The 22771-nt window shown below is 42.4% G+C and overlaps 1 protein-coding gene across 1 annotated transcript in view; it reads right to left on the reverse strand.

Annotated features, from left to right (window-relative positions):
- ABCC12 (ATP-binding cassette, sub-family C (CFTR/MRP), member 12) overlaps nt 1-22771 on the reverse strand; it is a 96014-nt gene that overhangs the window by 57364 nt on the left and 15879 nt on the right. Inside the window, exons 5-11 of the mRNA XM_006872577.1 lie at nt 22003-22176; nt 21361-21508; nt 18396-18544; nt 13808-13915; nt 11522-11800; nt 5671-5742; nt 1440-1564 (exon numbers count right to left, since the gene is read on the reverse strand). Coding sequence (XP_006872639.1) covers nt 1440-1564; nt 5671-5742; nt 11522-11800; nt 13808-13915; nt 18396-18544; nt 21361-21508; nt 22003-22176 — 1055 coding nt within the window. The remainder of the gene's footprint in view (nt 1-1439; nt 1565-5670; nt 5743-11521; nt 11801-13807; nt 13916-18395; nt 18545-21360; nt 21509-22002; nt 22177-22771) is intronic.

Here is a 22771-nt window from a genome sequence, read left to right on the forward strand (position 1 = left end):
GATTGTTATGCTTGTTAGATGCCAAGGAGTTGACTCCAACTCATTAACAACCTTATGTATAACCGAACAAAACGTTGCCTGATCCTGCGCCATCCTCATGATTATTGCTATGTTTTAGCCCATTGTTGCAGGCACTGTCTCTATCCACCTCACTAAGGAAGGGTTTCTCTCTTTTTACCAAGCATGATGCCTTTCTCCAGTGACTGGTCTTTCCTGATGGCACATCCAAAGCAAACAAGACCAAGTCTCGCCACCATTGCTTCTATGGAACGATTGGATGGCACTTCCTTCATGACAGATTTGTTCATTCTTTGGGTGGCACAAGCAAAGGCACAAGGTGGCACAGGGCAGAAAACACTGCGGAGAGCAGTCTGGCTAGTGCCAAGAACTCCTGCATCCATCAACCCTCCTGCCACACCTGAGCCTTCTGATGGCAGGGTGTCAAGGTCTGCTGAGAGTTCACATGGTGGCCAGCACCTGCCAGCAAGGGCAGCGTTTGTGAATTCAAACAGTAAGTTGTGAAAGTTAAGAGCCAGATTCTTCAGAACAACTGCATTTCTCTTGACTTCAGCATTGTGGTGCTTGGAGAGGTTTCAGGGTGGTTCAGCTATCAGGAAGCTCCAGAAAAAGCAGGTGATGCTGATCTGGAGCGCAAGCTTCAACTCCATCCTGTAATAGCTTTGATCTTTAGTGGGTTAACTCACCTCTCTGGGTCTCACCCTTCTCATCTGCACAATAGGGATATGATGACAGGATCACCCCTAAACAGGTGATTATGAGACTCAAATGAGAGAATGCATGTGGGATCACACCAAACTTGGCAAAGAACCCCAGAAATGTATCCTGAGTATTATTTTCTAGAAATTAAAGACAATGGACCAAAATGCATCAAATAATTATGACTTGAACTTTGATTTTATTTCATTAGATAATTTTGGTGCCACTGTGGTGCTGCAGGTTAATGCACTGGACTGCAAGGTCAGTTTAAACCTCAAGGTCGATAGTTCAAGCTCACTAGCCGCTCCTTGAAAACCCTATACAGGGTCGCTATGAGTCAGAACCAACTCGATGGTACTTAACAACAACAAGGGCAATATACCTTATAGCTCTGATTTCACTTTTCATGATTCTAAGCAAAGTTTTGGTTACTGAGTGTAAAGCAAAAGTGTCAAGTTCATTTTTTTTCTCCATCAGACAACATATGCTCTGTTACAGAGAACCTCAGAACATGTGCTACTCTTCATTGGGAATTAAGTGTCAACTCGATCAGCTTCTCAGGGACTCCAGGGGTAGAAAGAGAAAAACCCACACCCATTTGGGTCTGATGAATGCTTAATCAGAACTCATCAGAGAAACCCATTAGGTGTCATCGCCAATGCAGCCTCTGTAGCGCAGTATACCAAATACTCAAGTGTTCATGCTTTCAAAGTTATTATTACCTTCGATGATCATACTTTTCTCCGAATAATATGTTTTCTCGCACATTCCCATGGAAGATCCATGCTTGCTGGGACACATAGGCCAAAGTTCCATTGACTGCCACAACTCCTTCCTGCAAATGCATCTGAAGCAACAACACCAGAGAGCTTCTAGAAGCCAATCTCAGAGACTGTACCCTTACCTCCCACTAATTGTGAAGCTGTAGGAGGGCGCTGTGGGCTAATGCACCAGACTGCAAAGCCATTTGAACTGCAAGGTCAGCAGTTCAACCTCACCAGTTACTCCTCGGAAACATACACAGGGTCACTGTGGGTCGGAGCCGACTCAACGGCACTTAACAACAACAACAACAACAATAGGAGGGTTGACAAGCTGTCACAACATGCTCAAGTGTGCAAATCTAGGATCTCAAAGTCAAACATCTGCAAGGGTCCAGTCAGGGAACACAAATGAGGGCAGGGACCATAGCTTCTAGAAACAGAATACTGAGTTATTTGCAAACCAGAACACAAGTCACAGGGCTGCTTGCTGCTGGCACACTTAGCATATCTGTACCAACTAGAAGGAGCCATCCCTCTGGGTGGGCCAATTCCAAGGCTCCCCTCCTCCGAGGGCAGTGGTTGGACCTGAGCCCCACATAGCCTTTCTCAGTCAGACATGGGGGACAGAGGATGGAGGTCCATGGGTGCCCCGTCACTTGGCAGCAGCCTCAATGCCACTGTACAGCTGGTGCCATGCAAGAAAGCAGGCCAGTGTGACCAGAGTTTTCCATTTTTCAAGGGGAGGTGAAAATCTACTTTCCTGTGGATTGTTTTACTTTTAAAACAGTGATCAGTCTAATTTAAAAAGTATGCATGACCAATATGAAGAGTCCTAGATGACCCAATTGGTTTGCGTTCAACTACTAGCCAAAAGGTTGGCAGTTAAAACCTACCCAGTAGCACATGGAAGAAACTCTTGGTGGTCTGCTTCCTTAAAGACTGAAGCCAAGAAAAACCCTATGTGGTAGTTCTATTCGGTCATACCTGGGTTTACCATAAGTCCAAATAAATTCGGTGACAATAGGTGTGGGTTTGTGAACTATGTTGTTGTTACTAAGTGCCATCAAGTTGGTTCTGACTCATAGAGACCCTGCATAGAGTTTCCAAGGAGCTTGCAGTTCAAATCAACCTGGTGGTCCAGTGCATTATCCTACAGCAATTCCACTCTTTGGTATATACTCCAAAGGACAAAAACAGGAATGCAGATACTTGTATAACCCTGCTCACTGCAGCACTATTCACAATAACCAAGAGACTGAAATAGTCTAAATGTTCATCCACGGATGAATGAATCAGTGAAATGTAGTACAGAGACATACAATGGAGGACTTAATGTTTTTCTCAGCCATAAAAATAAATGAAATCCCCCACTGTATACAGGGTAGACAGGGATGGGCAACTTAGGCACTGGCTACTTAAAGGCACGAAGTGACTGGCTTACAAGTTTTCAAGAAGGAGTTTAGTTTAAGAGTGTATGGGGGAAAGTAGAGTCCCCACTGAATAGTTTTCATCGTCTAGACATGTCTGGTGAAACAAGATGGGGATAAGATTCTTATGATTCAATAGTGAGGACTTGTTATCATGACTAATTGTGACTGTCACAACTGTAAAGGTAGAAGTTTTGTAACAAAAACGGGGGAGTAATCTTACAGTATAGAAACAAAGGACCCTAAAACCACCAAGAGAGAAAAGCACAGAGTGTGGGACCCTATCCAGAGAAGCAGCAATACCAGAGATGGAGGCAGAAACGAGGATATGGAGAGAGGGAGCAGCTGAGGACTCTGGACTCATGGAAAGAGAGGGACTGAGTGCTGGCAACCAGGAGGCAGGCTTGCAGAATGTGCTCTTTGGTTGTTTTAATTATTATATATTCCTGAGTGTTTCAGTGTATATCCCCCTGCCCCCCCCCAAAAAAAAACAACAACAAAAACAGGGAATGGATGCAAATACTGTTGAATCATGATACACGGAGGAGATTGTAATCATTGCAATGAAATGATGGTGTAAAGCCAATGTTCTGCCATGTAAACTATCATTCAGTTCACAATAAAAACTTGAAAAGAAAAAAGAATACGGGGGAGTGAGGGGATGAAGTCCTGATACATGCTACAACATGGATGAATCTTAAAAACATGCTGAGTGAAGTAAGTCAGTGACATAAGGATAAATACTGTGTGACACCATATACATGAAACATCTAGAACAGGCAAGTGTCCAGAAAGCACAGTCTAGTAGTCGCTACCAGGGACAAGTGGGAAGGAGAAAGAAAGGAAGGCTCAATGCATTGGGTGTGCTGAACTTGAGTTAAGGGTGATGGGAAAATGCAGGAGTGGTGAAAGTTGAACAATGTGATCAGCGTATTTAATATCACTGAACTGTACATGTGACGGAGTCCTGCTGGTGGTACTGTAGGTTGGGCATTGGGAGACAGATGAGGACGTCTGCTCCCTCAAAGATTTAGTCTCTGAAACACTATAGAGCAGTTCTACTCTCTCCTGTAGGGTTGCTTTGAGTTAGAATCAACTCAAGGGCAGTGGATTTGCTTGTGATTTTGAGGGAACACATGTGAAGAATGTTGCAATTACAAACCCTATATATTTATTGCCCACACATGGCCATGGCTGGACTCCAGTTTGCCACTCTGAGTACATACATGGTAGACAGGAGATAGATATGCGAGAGTTAGTAGTGATGCAATGTTCAAAGCTATCATGAGAGCAGTCATGAGAGGCTGGCCACACTCTCACGGCTGCTGCTCGTGTCCAGAAGCAGGGAAGAAAGGCAGTCTAGGGATATGGTGTCATTTCACCCCAGAAGCCATCCAAGGGACAGGGGTGTAATCAGGATTTTATTTTCCTTGAGATATTCCAAGGGAGTTGACCAAAGAGTTAAAGGTAAAGGAAGGTAAGTTTTACTCTAATGTAAACCAAAATTCTCCAACAAAGAAACTGGCTGTAAAATAATGAGGTCCCTATTGCTAGTGAAACCTAGAGCTAGAATTGGACAATGTCTTATATAAGATGCTGTCAAGAGATTTCTCTTATTAGGTGGAGAATTGGGCTGGGTTGCCCTAGCATGCCTGCCTCCTCTAAGTTTATCATAGATACACACACACTCAATCCCTCAAAGCTCGTCTGATTCCGCTCCCACATCTACCTTCAAGTGGAAGTCAACTGAGGTCAAGATAAGTCACCCATATTGAAGCTCATGAGTCACATCCGATACCACGTAATCTAGTGGGGCTCTCAAGAAACTGGTGTCTCTCATGTCTACAGAGGCACCCCAACCTCTCTCTACCACAAGCAAAGGCAATCCCAGCTGCCTAGCCTTCTCTTTAGGAACAGCAGAGTGGGGAGAAAGAGGGCTTAATCATTTTCCCAGAAATTTTCTCATTCATTTGGAATGGAGCTTAGAGGCTTTGACCATTTCCCCAGCATCACATAGCAAGTATATGAAGGGACCAGAAGCCAAGGTTCTGCCATCTTCCTACTGCAAGGTTGGCAGAGAAGTTGGGACACACAGTTGTTTTTGTTCATGCCTTCATTTGGCTACTCCTCATCGAGGCAGGCTTGGTATTGGGACAGTATTGGGAATGTGTAGATGAATGAGGCACATGGTCATCTAAACTTATCGTAAGTTCTAGTCTCCTGGGTTTTTCTCACCAAGCTGCCTTGCTAGACTTTTAAAATCAGGACATGTTATGGGAGAAACTTTGGATTTAATGACTCTTTGACCAAGAAGGAGCTCTAGGCAAGGTGGAGGCATCCTGGGGAGGCAAACTCATGAGTATAAAAAGCTCAGTCCCCATCTGGCTGAGGGGTGCAGAGCTGCCAAGCATATTAGCTTCCTGGGAATCATCATTAACCATGTGCACAGTGTCTGGTACAGCCAAATCCATCCAAACATGCAGGGAGGGAACCATTTCATTGCCATGCTAATGTTCCGTTTTCAAGGCACTCAGGCCTCTTGATGGTACAAACAGTTAAGCAATTGGTTGCTAATCAAAAGGTTATGGGTTCAAGTCCTCCCAGATGTGTCATGAAAGAAAAAACTAATGGTAAAATTCTTAGCATTATTAGCCACTGAAACTCCTACAGAGCATGCTTTTCTGACACACATGAGTCCGAACCAACTTGACAACTGGTTTGGCTGGCTTGCTTTTTGGTTTCAGTTTTTCCCCACAGCTTACCTGTCCTAGGAGAGCTGCAATGAGAGAGCTTTTTCCGCTTCCAACATTTCCACATATTCCCAAGACCTTCCCCTACCAGAGAAACAAAGATAAGACACAATCATTCTCCCAGTATTTAGAGAAGCTTTGGCCAAAGGTTTTAACTCCAAACTCCCCTGGTCAGGCCAAGTGGGGACTGAGGGGTTACTGCAGCTCTATGAGGTGGCAGTGCAGTCTCATATCCCCAGCCCTGGCACACACAGCCTGGGAGGATGCCGGAATGTTAGTCTAAATTAACTGCTTTCATTCCCTTGTACAGCATAGCAGAGCACCCAAGGGCTTCTAGATTCATGCACAACCACTGATGTGAAGCAGACTTTGTGCTGGACTGGGAGATACAGCCCTTGAACTTGGGGATTGTCCAGTGTCCAGATTCCAGGAAAGCAAATCTAACTGAATGTAAAAGGCTGAACAACCCAAGGGGACAAGGGCAATCTTTGAAGTATACTGTTTCCCAGAAGCCATTCTTTATGTATTCCTCCACCATAATGCAATCTAAAATTACAGAGCAGTTAAGCTGTTCCAACATGTTATGTTCGTGAATTACTCCACAGTTGTAAATTTATTAATTCAATTAACTGCTACGTGCCAGGCACTGTACTGGGCACCCATATGCAGAGATGAGTACAACAGATAAAGTCTTGGTCTGCCCTCACACAGCTTACATTTAAGATGGGGAAAACAGAGAGTAAGAAAGATTAAGTAAAATATGGCATATGTCAGATACGGGCCAGGGGGGAAAACTAAAGCAAAGAAGAGGGAGAAGGGAGAGAGGAAGCCTGCTGGAGAGCTAGCTTGCATGTTTCCAAAAGCAGACCCTTAAACAAGGGCTAGCATTGTTGTTGCTGCTGAGTGCTGTTGAGTGCTGCCGAGTCAGTTCTGACCCATAGTGACCCTGTATGACAACTCAACCCTTAAACAAGGACTTGAGTTGTTGTTAAGTGCCATTGAGTCAGTTCTGACCCATAGGGACCGTGTATAGGGTTTCCGAGGGGTGACTGATGAACTTGAATTGCCAACGGTGCAGTTCAAATGTACTTCAGAGTGCAGCACATGAACCCATGGTGCCACGCTTGGAAGGAAGAGAAGACTGGAGTAGGTAAGAGGGGAAGTGATCAGCTCTCGTGGGGACAAATGGAGCTCAGGGCTGCAAGGAAACAAACTCTGGGAAACTGAGTGCAGTTTTATCTCACATGATGGCTAAAGGAGTGGGGATATAAATACCCCCCAGAATTGTTGTCTGAGGGCTGTTCTCTAGGCTGCATCCTCCTGGCACTTTTCAGGTGATAGGAAGACCCACAGGCACAAAGGCAAATCTGTAGTTGAAGGTGCCAGAACACACTGAAAGGTCCAAGGCACATGGCAGATCACTGACTGCACCTGCTACATGTGACAGCTGAAGAAGGCCTGGTGGGTGGAGTGAGCAATGTAGCTACCTGCGGGGAACCACTGCAAACAGACAAATAGTCCATGGGTAGACCCTGAGGGAGATAGAAGTGTGCCCACTGGTATGCCAAGCAGATACTGCAACCTCTCAGAATATTCTCATTCAGATCTGCTTCCAAACATGTGACCAAATATAGCCTTTCCCACACCAAGCTAGACCAGAAGCCCCCATCATCATCTGATGTCACCCCAACACATGAGTATTGCTGCTGGTCATCATTTTCTAAATGTCTGATACTATGCTAGGTACTGGGGATAAAATAGTGACTGAGACACATACAGCCCCTGCCTTATGTCATCTACAGTGCCACTGTAGCTGCATATAAGTGAAGTTGATCCATTTTTGTTCCATTCAAAGAACTTCCAGGAAGTAGGCATTATGGAAACATTTGGACAAAGAGATCACAAGTATGAATTCTGCCTTCCTAGGAACTTGGTTCTTCTTTAAAGTCTCTCTACTACCTGGAATCAGGTCTGAGCCTTCTAGATTTATCCTTGTCATCAGTAAAAAACAAACAAACACACACAGAAAAACAATCCATGAAATCCGCACCCTATGGGTTTCTATGTATTCATTTGTTCATTCAACAAACATTATTTGGAACTGACTCTGTGCAGTGCTCTGGACTCAGTGCATAACTGTGAATGAGACAGATATATAATCTAATAAAATCAAAACTTAAATGCCTTGAATTTAGAATGTGTAGCACTATAAGATAAGGCACTGAACCCCAAGGTCAGTTTGAATCACAAGGTCGGCAGTTCAAAGTCACAGCTGCTCCTCGGAAACCCTACACAGTGTCACTATGAGTCAGAACTGACTCGATGGCACTTGGCAACAAGAACACTACTAAAGCTGGATATGCTTGAAAGCAAAAGACAATAATAACAGCTAATATCAATTGAGACTAACTGTGGGAAGTTCTGGTGTGGCACTGTGGGTTAATGTACCAGCCAGCAAAGCTGTTCGAACTGCAAGTTCAGCAGTTCAAGTTCATCAGCAGCTCCTCGGAAAGACTATACTGAGTTGTTATTGGTCAGAACCGACTCGATGGCACTTAACAACAACAACAATGGGCTTCGTATTCTTACATGTTACCATTTTTATTCTCACAACCACATTGCAAGTCTTTAAAATGTAAGAGCAGTTCACAAGGCCTCTCTGAAGGAATTCTAAAAGCAGGGTTGGTACTCCTCAAATGCACAGGGGAGAGTGATGAGAGGCCAGAGGGCTGCTCTTGCAGGATGTAACTGAGAACTAAGCACAATTGCACACGGCCAACTGAAGCTTATTTCTGATGACTGTGTGGCAGACGGCCTAGCAAGCTCCATGAGGTACTGCTCTCATGCTGACTATTAACACGGCATAATAAGGAAGCAGCTCGCTTCCTATAGCACTCACATGGGGAAAGGGTGAGTCAACAAGACAGCTGATGAAAATACTAGGTGTACAATTAATGCTGAGTCTTTGGCAGCCAAATCAACCCTGCTACCCTGGGAGTGCAAAGAAAAAACCCATGCAGGAGATGGTCAGCATCTCCCAAGTTGATAAGTTTTGTCTAAAGACTTCACCCACTAATACTGCAGGAAGAAAGTAGCCAACAGATTCTGCCATCTTCCCTGCTGTGTTGCTTGTTGATATCATTTTCCTTTTTATAAGAGCAGAAGTATGCTGTGCTTACAGGCAGATTCTGGAGCCAGGCATTCCTCCATTGCCATTTATTAACTATGCGAGCTTCAGCTAATAATGTGGGGATCATTATTGTATCTACCTCATAGGGCTGTTGAAGTAGCAAAAGTAGTATTATGAACCTCATAAATAATTGTTTTGTTGTTGTAGTTATTGTGTGCCATTGAGTTGGTTCTGACTCATTGTGACCCTGTATAGGATTTCCAAGGAGCAGCTAGTGAGTTTGAACCACCAACCTTGCGGTTCAAACCAACCTTGAGGCCAAGTGCTTATCCTACGTGCCACACCAAGACTCCTGATAAATAATAAGGGCTCATAATTTTCACTTTGAGAATCAAAGTATGCCTGACCCAATTCCTAGCATTTTCAATCATACGCATGTGAAAGATGAACAATAAATAAGGAAGATCAAAGAAGAACTGATACATTTGAGTTAATGTTTTTAAAAAAGAACATGGGATATATCATGGAATGTCAGAAGAATGAAGAAAACTGTCTAGGAAGAAATATAGCCATGATGCTCCTTAGAAGCAAGGATCATCTCACATACTTTGGACATGTTTTCAGAGGAGATGAGTCCTGGAGAAGAACATCATGTTTGGTGTCAGTGAAAAAGAGGAAAACCCTTACTTAACGAGATGGACTGGCACAGTGGCTACACCAATGGACTTGAACTTAGGAAGGATTGTGAAGATGGCCTGGGAATAAATAGGTAGTGTTTTGTTCTGTTGTACATAAGATTGCTATGAGTCCAAACCAACTCAACGGCACCTAAACAACAACAATTAATACTTATTAGGAAAATCCTGCTGTGATGGCATAGGATAAGCCTGGACAGCTAACCACGAGGTTGGCAGTTCAAACCCAACAGCAGTTCTTTGAGAACCCTATATCGGGTCACTATGAGTCAGAATCAACTCGACGGCACTTAACAACAATAACAACAATGGAGTCCCTGAGTGTCAATAATGGTTAATGTACTTGGCTGTTAACCAAACAATTTGGGGTTTGAATCCACCCCGAGGTTCCTCAGAAGAAATCTTGGGTATCTATTTCTGAACAAAACAGTCACTGAAAATCCTATGGAGTCACCAAAGTGAAGGACAACCTATAGTCAGTAGAAATTTATCAGGATCCATACAAGTCAAATACCCAATATAACATCTACAACTTAAAAACAAAAAAGACAAACAACCCAATCAAAAAAGGGGAAGAGGAGTAGAACAGACATTTCACCAAAGAGGGTATTCAAATGGCCAACAAGTATATAAAAAGATGTTCAATGTCATTAGCCATTTGTTGTTGTGTGCCACTGAGTCAATTCCTATATGACAGAGTATAACTGTCCCCATACAGTTTCCTAAGATGTAACAAACCTTTGCAGAAACAGACTGTTGTGATTGTTGTTGTTAAGTGCCATCAAGTCTGTTCTGACTTATATACACCTTTAACAGGATTTCCAAGGAGTGGCTGGTGGGTTTGAACCACCAACCTTGTGGTTAGCAGCCCAGTGCTTATCCTACAGCACCATACCAGAACTCCAGATTGTCAGGTTTTTTCCTCCTGGAGAGCCACTGTTTGGTTCAAACTGAAACTGAGCCCTTAACCTCTGTGCCACCAGAACAAATCAAAGCTACAAGATATTACCTCATTTCTATTAGAATGCCAATGATAATATTTTTTTTTAATAGTGAGGTTAAGGACAAACTGGCACCCTCATCCATTGATGTACAGCCCCACAGTGGAAAACAATTTGACAGTTTCTCAGTAAATTGAACATGGACTACCACAACTCAGCAATCGTAATCCTAGCGATATAACCAGAAGTAAAAGCAGAAATGCAAACAGATACTTGTACATCAATGCTCATTACAGTACTTTTCACAATTGTAGTCAAAAAACAGAAACAACCAAAATGTCCATCAACAGATGAATGGATAAACAAAATGTAGTATATAGACACAATGGAATATTACTTAGTCATAAAGAGAAATTTAATCCTGATGCATGCCACAACATGAATGAACCTTGAAAATGTCATGCTGAGTGAAATAAGTCAGCTACTAAAAAATAAATATTACATGATCTCACTTATATGAAATAAGCAAATATATAGGAACCAAAGATAATTAGCGGTTATCAGGGTTGAAGGAAGAAAGGGGAAGTTTAATTGTGTCACTTGAAGAATGCAAGCAATGTTACTCAATTGTACTTGCAGAAATTGTTGATATGGTCTATGTTTTGTTATATTTTCACCACAATAAAATAAAATAAACTCCATGGAACACAGTTCACCTCTAATATACATGAGGTTATCATGAGCTGGAACGGACTCAATGCCAACTAGTATTTATCATATCACTCCAATATAAAATTCAGAATAAATATGAAAAGATTTATGGAGGTTAGGCGGTTTGAGTCTACCTACCTATCAGAGACTATCCATTCAGTTATCAACAGGCTCCAAGGGAGGCACTGAATATCAGTATTAATATAGTTATCATCTTCCTTCAGCTGGGAAGAAGATACTTCCAAGATTCGCATCCATAGTTTTGTAATTTGAGGGGGATGGGAACATAGTCTGGTTAGATATATCCAAGCACCAACTCCAACTCCATTATATTAAGCCTTGAGAAGGCCATAGCTGTATGAGATGATGGGAGAGGACACACCCACCTTTCTCACTGCAAAGCTTATATTGTGCAGAACCCATTTGTGGCTGCCACTTTGCTCTTCTGGGCCAGTGACTCCTTGGGCTGGTGAACTTAAATCACTGTACACCTCTGGCCTATGCTTCTTGACAGAATGGCTTTTCTGGTTCTGCATTTTCTTTATGTCACTTTTCCTGCTGGTTTCTTGTTCCCATGTCAAGGTGGCATTTGCTAAAAGCAAGACAGTATCTGGGTCTTCTGGTTGGGTGATGTAAGATCGGGGACTTTTATTTATGAGAATTTTCTAAGATTAAAAAAACAAAATTAACTATGCAGACATCATCCATCTGTAAGAATCATCCCAATATATCTTTTAATTACCCATAATTACAATCTTTGCAATTGTACATATGACATTCAGGAAAGAGATACTAAAGGTATTCTGCCAGGAGAAGCAGCAGCAAGTAATATACTAAGTCATGCTATGTAGGATATATGCCTCTTTAGCCACAAGGCCTATGTGGGTGCTCCACATTGGAGAATGCTGATCTCAACTACATTTCACCCTTGTACACAAGATAGTTGGCCTTTGCTGGCCTTCCGGTGGTGAGTTCCTTGGCACTAATGCATATGAAACCAATTTGTACAATCTTTGCTGTGTTCTTCTCTGAGGTTCGTACTTAACTCGATTCAACAAAAAAATTACCAAATGCCTACTATATGCCAGACAGTGGGATAAACAGTAGAAATGCAAATATAAATAAGGTATGGTTCCTGTCTTTGAAAAGATTAGTCTATGGGAGGCAGAAAGATGCACAGATTATTTCAGTGAAATGTGATGACCAGAACAAAGCCTTGTAAACTACCAGAGATGGGACACATGGCTCCCCATCCTGAGATCCAAGATGGATCTGAGTCTTGAGAGGTGAGCAGTTTCTATCCAAACAAAAATGAAAAAGGAAAACAGAGGAAGAAAGCATGAACAAAAACAAAGAAGAGTGCAACAGCATGGTTTGTTGGGGGCAGCAGCCTGAAACAAGCAGTTCAGAATGACTGAGGCATGGAGTTCAAGATAGGAAGGATATAGATGGAGACATCACTGAGGACCAGCTGAGGCTCAATCCTGGAGAAGGCAAGAAACCATTTAAGATTTCACCAGGAGAGTTCTGATGGTCAAGCCAATAGTTTAACAGCTCTCTGGGGCTATAGGATATGAATTTGAGGATGAAAACACTTGGGGTGAGGGGCAGAAGAGGTTGGATTCAAAAGCCACTGTGATCATTCAGATGAGAGATGGTGAAACACTGAAGAAAAATGATTGCAATAATGGCAGAGTGCAATTTGAGGGCTCAATAAATACCATGGCTCCTCTGGTCTAAAAATATTTGCAATCTTTATTTCTGAGACCATAATTACAAATTAATTTTCATTTATTGAATTTTGGTTTTGGTGTGTCTTTTATTCAAAGAGTAATAATTCAACAGTACAGCTTCTAGCCCAGTCTTGACAATGGTGCCTCTTAAAATTGAAGTAATACAACAACCAGGAGGTGAGTCAACTGCGTTCTTGGTGGGCTAAATGTGGATGGTTAAGTGAGAAGAGGGATACAGAAATGGAGGATGCTGAAGATGTCTTTGAGATTTCTGGCATGGTTGACTAAGATCATGCGATCAATTCAGATGTCTAAACATGCTGTTCTCTTGATGGGAATATCCAAAGGCTTTTTCCATTGTTTGTCTGAATTTCAAAACCAGCTTATCTGTCCTTATGTTGCTTATATGCTCACCTTGTATAGCAATTATTAGGGTACAGGGTCTTATACTAGACTGGAGGTTCTTGAGAGTAAATACTGTCTCTTCCTTGTCCTACAGTGTCTTGCACATATAAAGCATACAGTAAATTTTGTATGAATGAACTAATGAGTGAATAAAGGGACTAAATGAGTATACAAATGTAATGCCTCCATCATCCTCTCCAACATGCCTCCATTACAGGAGAAACTAGATTAAAGGGGGATGATTCAGTATAAACCCAACTCCATTCCTGTAACTACTTAAGCTTTATCACTTGGAGAGAAGGTAAAGGGTCAGGAGCATCATCTCCATCTAAGAGACTCTATCTCATTTTTACTAAAAAGGCAAATGCCCTGTAAAATCCCACCTACACCCTCCTCCATACACATCTATCAATGCCCAGTGAACCAATGACTAGTGAACCAATCCTCCATTGCACTGACACAGCTTCCCGAGATTTGAGAATTTCCCCACCCAGATATGAGATCTCTTCCCTACTCACCCAATGTTTGCTATACCTTCATTCTCTTTAGAGAGACATTGGCTTCAGCCACTGCTTTGACCGAAAAAGGCAAGATTGCAATTGAAAACTTCATTACATTAAACATGGCAATCACACTAAATGCCTGAAGAACAAAAGAAAAGTATAAGGTTTAGGATGAGGTGTTACCTGGGCTCTTAGCCATTATATCCATGGGGGTTTAACTTACTGAAATGAGAAAAGTGGTTCAGGTGGGATTCTCAGAGGAATCATCATTTCATTTCATGTCTCAGAGACAAAATAGGATCAGTAGCTTCTTAACACTGTTTGCTTTTGATTTTATACCAAAATGATGGGAAATATATCCCTTGTTTGCGTTGATCCAGAAAGGAGAGGGTTTGAGGCAGGCCTCTAACTCAATGCTTTTGAAATCTCTATACCTCATCTCCAGACTAGGTCTAACCTAGTAAGGCATTCACAATTCCATGCATGTGACCAACTACTTCCTTTATTATGAGGCCAGAAATACTGAATGGTCCCTGGCTACGACCAGCAAACATTTTGATCAAAGATTCTATATAAGAAGTCTAATTAACAGGGTAGAACTATGAAACACAGTTTCAAATTGTAGTGGAATCCAGACTTTCTAGAGTAACTGTGGCTTGATGAGCCCCCAAAACTATTGCTCTGAGGTAACTTTTAAACCTTAAACCAAAGGTATCCCCTGAAGTTTTCTTTAACCCAAACAACACTTTAGCTTAATTAGTAAAGAATACCTCCTTTGAGCATTGTGCTCTTTTGAAGAACCATGCATATGGGGTCAAATTAACAACAGCAACTGGAAAGGCTTAGGGGGTGGTGAGTTTATGTTAACAGTGAGAAACAACTCAGAAAAGGTGAGAATGGTTACACAAACTCAAAGAATGTCATCAAAGTCACTGAATTATACATATAGAAATTGTTGAATTGGTGCATGTTCTGCTAAGTATATTTTCAAAAACAACAAAAAATCATTTTAAAGAAAGAAATACTATGCATGTTTCCTAAATCATCTCATTCTCTTAGTTGTTTCAGAGGCAATTGACTCTGTGAAGCCAGAAGATCCTTCTCCACACCTCACACTAAGACTTGGAAAGTCTTCCTTGGTCCATACTGGTGGTTGGAGAGCCACCTCTAGCTTTCCTTCTCTAGGCCTGCCCTCCATTCCTGGCCTCTCCACACAATAGGATCAGAATTGAGAGCTTTTGCTCAGCTGTCATTTCTAAATTGTTACCCAACAGGGCTTTCCTCACTGAGCCCTGTTTGGTGGGTAGTTTGTATCTTAAGAGTCTCTGTGAAATCAGGTCTCTTCATATTTCTCTGCATCCACGGATGATCTCATGCCTCAAATTTCATCTGTCTGACTTGTAATTAGCAGCCTTTCCCTAACCATACATTTAAGAAATGAATAATACAACTGCTTTCAACAAAATCTGAGTGATCCTACCTGCCGTTGAATAGGACCTATGGACAGGACTTCAGGCTTCCCCTAATTCTAGTTACTTAATGTTAAGAACTTGAATAAGGATGCTACTCCTAGTACATCTGGTCTGAAATACATCCCCAGAGGGAACTCAACTCCCCTGAGTCCCTAATCCCCTTCGTGGCAGAGCACCTGGGCTGCCTGAGCTATCTGATGTGGCCAAAACTTCAGACTGCCCTCCTGCTGCTATGGCCCTGGGCATGCTAGGGATTCAGAACCTAAAGAAATACAAGCTTTGTTCACAGGAAATCTGTTTTTGGACAAGGTTTTTTTGGAATCTGTTGTTTGAAAATATAATTAAATATATGGTATTCAATTTGGTTTCAAATGGATTTGCCTGGAGAGATTTTTGTTTGCTTGCTCATTTAGGAGCATAGAAAACAGTTACAGTAATTGGGTGGCATTCCATTTAGACATCAGTGCTTAGCTGCCATTCATTCTGGACTTGTTTTCATGGTTCAGTCCAAGCCTGAGAGCGTGTGAGAGCAAATTGTATGTGAGATACTGCCTGTGCAGAACTTGGGAAAACGCAAGCACCTCACAAAGAAACACAGGAAGGAATGGGATGAACAGCCACACAAAGGAGCACCTGAGCTTCTCAAAGTTCACCCTTCCTCTCTCCTTAAGATCCCTGATTTTTGGTACAATTCCTCCACTATGAGTATGTCTCAATCTGCCTACTCTTCTCTTCTTGCATCCATTGACTTTTAATTGTCCAATTGCTTGCCCTTGATATGTTGTCTTTAGCATCTTGGGTATTTGGGGTGCTTGTATTTTTTTTTTTTTTTCAATTTAATCCAGGGGTCAATTTTCTTCAAGCTCGACATTTCTTTACCTTTGACTGCTCAGGCCTCCTTTACAAAAAAGCAGAACATCTCCCACTCATCCCACTTCTCCCACCAAAACTGTCAACCTGCATTTACCTGCCTGGGTAAGAATCAGGCTAATAATAATACCAAAGACATCAACAGCACTGAGTGCCAGGCACTGCTGTATGGGCTTTACATTAAATCAAGTCCTGGTATGGCACTGCGAGTCAATGTGCTGGGCTTCAAACTTAAACTTAAAACTTAAAGGTCGGCCATTCAAACTCACCAGCTGCTCCTCGGAAACCCTCTACAGGGTTGCTGTGGATCACATCCAACTTAACAGCACTTAACAACAATAGCAGCCATCACAACCACACTGATTATCCCCATTTCACAGACAATAAATTCAAAGCCAGAGAGTTCAATTGTAAGTCAGAGCTTGTAAATAGTAGAGCAGGATTCAAACAAGGCAATTTTGGCTTCCAACCCACCAGCGCACTTCCTCTCCTAACGCCTACAATCCAACCCACTAAAATAATTTTCTCAGATAATCTTTCCTATGATGTTGGTATGTGCTGTCAAGTTGAATTCACCTCATTGCAACCCCATGGAGCGCAGTGGAAGTCTCTACAGGGTTTTCTAGGCTGTAATATTTATGGAATGAGGGATATCATTGCTGATGTCCGATGGATCTTGGCTGAAAGCACAGAATACCAGAAAGATGTGTACCTGTGCTTTATTGACTATGCAAAGGCTTTCGATTGTGTGAATCATGACAAGCTATGGACAATATTGTCAAGTATGAATATTGCAGAACACTTAATTGTGCTCATGAGGAATCTGTACATGGACCAAGTTGTTCAAACAGAACATGGGAACACTGAATAGTTTAAAATTAAGAAAGATGTGTGACAGGGCTGTATTCTTTCACCATACTTATTCAACCTGTATGCTGAGCAAATAATCTGAGAAGTTGGTTATATGAAGAAAAATATAGCATCAGGATTAGAGAAGGACTCACTGACAACCTGTGATATGCAGATGATCCAACCTTGCTTGCTGAAAGTGAAGAAGGCTTAAAATACTTACTGATGAAGATCAAAGCCCACAGCCTTCAGTATGGATTGCATCTCAATGTAAAGAAAAAAACAATCCTCACCCTTGAACCAATAAACAACATTCTTATCAACAGAGAAAAGATTGAAATTGTCAAGGACTTCATTCTTCGTGGATCAACCATCAACACTCATGGAAGCAGCAGTCAAGAAATCAAACGACATGTTGCATTAGGTAAATCTGCGGCATAAGACCTTTTTTAAATGCTGCAGAGCAAAATTGTCAGCTTGAGGACTAAGGTGCACCAGACCCAAGCCATGGTATTTTCAATAACCTCATATGCATGCAAAAGCTGGATAGTGAATAAGGAAGACCATAGAAGAATTGATGCATTTGAGTTATGGTATTGGAGGAGAATATTGAAAGTGCCATGGGCTGCCAAAAGAACAAACAGATCTGTGCTGGAGGAAGTGCAGCCAGAGTGCTCCTTGGAGGGCAGGATGGCCAAACTTCATCTCTCATACTTCGGACATATTGTCAGGAGGGATCAGTCACTGGAGAAGGATGTCATGTTTGGTAGGATGGAGGGTCAGAGAAAAAGAGGAAGACCCCCAGAGAAATGGATTGGCAAAGTGGCAGCATCAATGGGCTCAAGCATAGCAACAATTGTGAGGCTGGTCCAGGACCGGACAGTGTTTCATTCTGTTGTGTGTAGGGTCACTATGTGTTGGTCCTGACTCGATGGCACCTAACAACAACAACAACAAATTTTTATGGAAGAAGATTGCCAGGTCTTTCTCCCAGGGAGCTGCTGGGTGGGTTCAAGCCATCAGCCTTTCAGTAACAGTCACTACACCACCAGCTGCTTCTCCATATGTTGTTGTTATTAGGGGACGTCAAGTCAATTCTGACTCATAGCGGCCCCATATAGGGTTTTATATAAATAAAACAACCAAGCGCTTGCTTTGTTTCACTTTTGTCTTCCAAATGTAAAATCATGTTCCAGCATTAACTATAACCCCTGTCCTGCCACAAATCAGGTAAGAATTGCTGCCAGTCCTGGGGTCCAGGTGAACCCACATACTTGCTTTCAAAGTTGGGGTTCAATTTGCCAGAGTCTGGTCCACTGTGACTGGGTACTTTGATACCAGCATCAGGAACTGGTAGGGAGGAGCTCCCCACCTGGGGCTGACTGTGGTTAGGGTGCAAAAGAGATCAGATCTGCAAATGTTTCTTACCACGGGGGCGGTGAGTTTACGTCTCAAGAGGATGTGGCAGGTGAATGTCAATACAATGGCTATGGTCGACACAATGGGCGCCAGTGCTGAATTTCCACTTTGGACAAATCCAGCTTTTTCCAGTAACTTCCTTTCCCTCTTTCTTATGTCTGTGAAATAGAAAACAATCCAAAATTGCAACATCTTACACATCAAGTATCAGCATTAAGAAATGTATCAACCCTCCTTCAAATGACTGTTCGTGAATTCTTGTGGTGAAGTTTAATGTGCACAAAGCACAAACCAAGCCCCCAGTACAAAGTCAGATTCCATGATTTCCATAGTCCTTTCTATTCTGCAGTGGGTCAGGTGTCACAAATTCAGATGTCTCCAAGATCTAAGTGAGGAGCAGCAGGAGGTAAGACCAGAGGGAGGTTGTGGAATATGGCAAAGTGAGGAGCCAATGCCTGTGGAGACAGGAGTCCCTCTGTAGTGCCAGCCAATGGTTGTTCACCTTCAATTATTCAGAAGAAGCCTGGGATCCAGATTTTTATGAGACATCTCCCTACTTTTAAGTGTTGGCAACTAATTGGAAAAAGTTTTCAAATATTGTAGGAGCCAAGCAAAGCACATGTTAGCCTTCTTGTTAAGTGCCATCGAGTCAGTTCTGACCCATAGCAACCCTGTATAAGGTTTCCAAGAAGCAGCTGGTGAGCTTGAACTGCCGACCTTGCAGTTCAAATGGCTTTGCAGTCTGGCGCATTAACCCACAGTGCCACACCAGGACTCTGTATGCTAGCCTAAAGACTATCAAATTGGGATCCTTATATGAGTAAGCAAGATTTCAGTCCTCTTCCAGTGGAGGAGATAGACAATAAAGGAGAAACAATTAAAAAATTAAAAATTGTGTTGGCTGATAGGAAAGAAACAAACAAGGTGGAGTGAGTGAGGGCCTGGACCTGCTTGGGGCTATGGTCAAGAAGGTCCCTTTGAGTCAATGACCTTTGAGAGGAGACCTAAAGTCAAGGCAAAGCCATTGTGAACATCTAGCAGAACAGCATTCTAAGCCATGGAAATAAGTGCATAGATTCTATGGAGTGAATAAACTTGGCATGTTGTTCTAGCAACCCATAGAAAGAATAGCATGGCTAGAGTGTAGTGGCTTAGTGCAGTGGGCAAGATGTGAGGAGGTCAGAGTGGTCAACCAGGGGCCAGATCATGTCAGACCTAATAGGTCACATAAAGGCATCTAGATTTCAGTAAAAAGTCCTAAGTTTGAAGCCACTAAAGACTTGTCATCAGGGAAATGACATGATCTGATTGACATTTTCAAAGGTCATTGTGGCTACTAGATAGGTATGTAATGGATTATAGGGATAAGGGAAAGCAGGGGAAGCACTGGAAGTTCTCACATAGTCCTGGAAGGAGGGAATGTTGGCTTGAAGTGGTGGTGGATGGAGAGAAACAGACTGATTCCAGATACATTCCAAAGGTAAGCCAACAAACTTGTAGCTATTTTTTTTTCATTGATTTTTTTTAAATTATTATTCCAAGTGAGCATATCTTAGTAGAGTTGATACTGCCTTCCCCTTACTCAAGTTATCATGTGTCTACCCAGTAACTAGTGAATTACTCTTCCCTCCCTCCCATGCTGGTAACAATCCAAAAATATGAATTTTTTTTTTTTACTTTTTACAATAGTGGTCTCATACAATATTTGTCCTGTTGTGATTGACTAATTTCACGTAGCAAAATGTCCTCCAGGTTCATGCACATTGTGAGGTGCTTCACAAATTCACTGTTATTCATCAACTTTGAATAGTATTCCATTGAGTGTATGTACAAAAGTTTGTTTATCCACTCTTCTGTTGATGGGTATTTAGGCTGTCTCCCATCAATGGAAAGGATCTCTCCTTGAGAGAAAGGTGAGGGTTTCTGCTCCCATGAAGATTTACAGCCTGGGAAACCCTATACAGGATTGCTGTGAATTGGAACTAACTCCACTGTACATAACTACCACCACCCATCAAGGAAGAATGGATAAACCAACTTTGTAACTTTTTTTATTTTCATTAGCTCAGCCTCAAATAATCTTAAAAGCAAGGATTATTGTCCTGATCAATGTCTAACTCCTATGACCTTGCACATAGTTGTTGTTGTGAAGTGCATAGTAGGGACCCATTAAATACTTATTGAATTAAATTAAGTAAATCAAATTGAATCGTGTTGAATGTCTGAGAAAGTGCTTCTGGGTCCTCAAGAGAGCCACATGGGGTTGTAGGAGTCTCAACCTGGGGTGCTTCCTTTGGCAAACTCAGAAGTAGTTTTCATAAAACCACGCCCTAAAATGCAGATACACAGCTTCAGTCCCAATTACATGTTGGTGCAAAAGTGTAATTGCAGATCCAGAGAGTCAATTGTAACAGCAGTTCAGATCATTAACCAGCCAACCACCTGAGTCTATGGCAGCAATTATGTAAATGTCCCAGCAATTAGATCTGCATTTAGATTTGATTGAAATAGTTTTATTATCTTAAAAAAACAAAACAAAACAAAAAAACTATATAAGCATTCCTGTATCTACCCAAGGAATGCCAAGTCAGTGGGCCATCCAAACATGATAAGGTTACTGCAGGTGAGCAAAAAGAGATATATGTGTGAGTGTGAGTGTGTGTATGTGTGGGCAGATATTTTCTAAGTCAAGGAATCACTTGAGACAGCTTTTTTCCTGTTCATATTGTTTTAGTTGATTCCAGCATTCCCAAGTGCAAGCAAAGACGAGACCATACGTTGCTAGCCGGCTCCTGGGTTCATCAGAAAAGATGCCTCCGTCTATTGTAAAATCTCCCTGGTCTTTGAAAAGCCTGCTCTACAGCCCAGGGTCCCCTTCGGCCCCTCTGGAATGCCTGGTCCCAGGAACCTTATGAACCCCTTTAAAGAGCACATTCTACAGAGTAAGTGGTTCTTTAAACTGCTGTTCTCTTACCTAGAATGGTGTTGGTAAAGGATTTCTCCCAGGCGTACATTTTAATCAGCTTTATGCAGGTCAGAAACTCATTCATTGTCTGCACTCGCTTGTCTGTCACTGAAATTGCTGATCTTCGGAAAGCTGAATTAAGCTTAGCCATAAACATCTGAAATCAAGGGGCAAGCACTGTGTTCAGGGAGAATTGCTGAGTTGCAGTTGGCCTAAAGAGCCAGGAATCAGAATGTAAGTGCCAATAAAAGTTCTAAGGAAGTTGGCTGGAGAGAATCCCTCCCTTGTGTTGTGGCAGCTGATGTGGTCCGGTGAACACCCCTGGGATCAGGCAAGTGGTATAAATGTGTAAACTGCAGTATGTGAGTGGAGTGCTGGGGAGCGGGCGAAGGCTGTATAAACTGAAGGAGCATGCCTCCCTCTGTAGGACATTCAAATTCCATTTGTAAAAACTGTGTTGTGCCAGAACAAGAAAATCCAGAGCCATGAGCACAGACTGGGCCCACAGCAGCACCCTTGCCGGCAAAGAGTGGGTGCAGAGCCCTCAGACCCATGCCCCGGAAATGCAGCCATCTATCCAACTCAGCAAAGGGGAGAGGTGTGCAAATTGCAAAATGTAAAGCAGTGACAATTGCAATAAGCTGCCATTACCTGAATGGGAATGAATATGATATACACAGATATCCCGATGAGAGCTGTGGAGCCCAGAATGAAAAAGGCATACACTGCACAGACAGCCATTAGGATAGGAATGGTGGCTGGTAAGGGACAAAACAAGGCAGCTTCAAACAAGGAATGGCTATCGCTTGAGAGTATATTGAGCACCTGGAAAGAAAGCACACCGGTTCAGGGTTGGAAGGTCAAACAAGAGAGAGGAGAAAAAGCTGTCTTAATTGGGGGGATATACAGTCCTGATGTGGTACTGTAGAATAAGCACTGGACTGCTAATCACAAGTCAGTGGCTCAAACCCACCAGTTACTCATTGCTATGAGTCAGAACTAACTCGACATACCTAACAACATAGAGGTCAACATAATGAGTTTTGTGGGTCTCTTTCTGGCATGACTTGGAGGGGCCAATCCTTTAGAATGATAATCAATAATAAGAAAGGCTTAGAGAATAGTTGTACTATCTAGGACTCCTGGCATGATGCTATAGGATCAACACTGGACTGTGAACCACACGGTTCAACAGTTCAAGCCCACCAGCTGCTCCTCAGAAATCCTGTACAGGGTCGCTGTGAGTCAGGGCCAAGTCAACAGCACTTAACAATTACAACAACAGGCTTTTAGCTGCCTAACCAGTCCTGATGTGGCACTGTAGGAAAAGCACTGGACCACAAAGTCAGCTTGAACTGTGAGGTCAGTGGTTCAAATCCACCAGCTGCTCCTTGGAAATCCTAAACAGGGTCACTGTGTG

The sequence above is a fragment of the Chrysochloris asiatica genome, unplaced genomic scaffold (genome assembly GCF_000296735.1).
Source record: "Chrysochloris asiatica unplaced genomic scaffold, ChrAsi1.0 scaffold00204, whole genome shotgun sequence".
NCBI lineage: Eukaryota > Metazoa > Chordata > Mammalia > Afrosoricida > Chrysochloridae > Chrysochloris > Chrysochloris asiatica.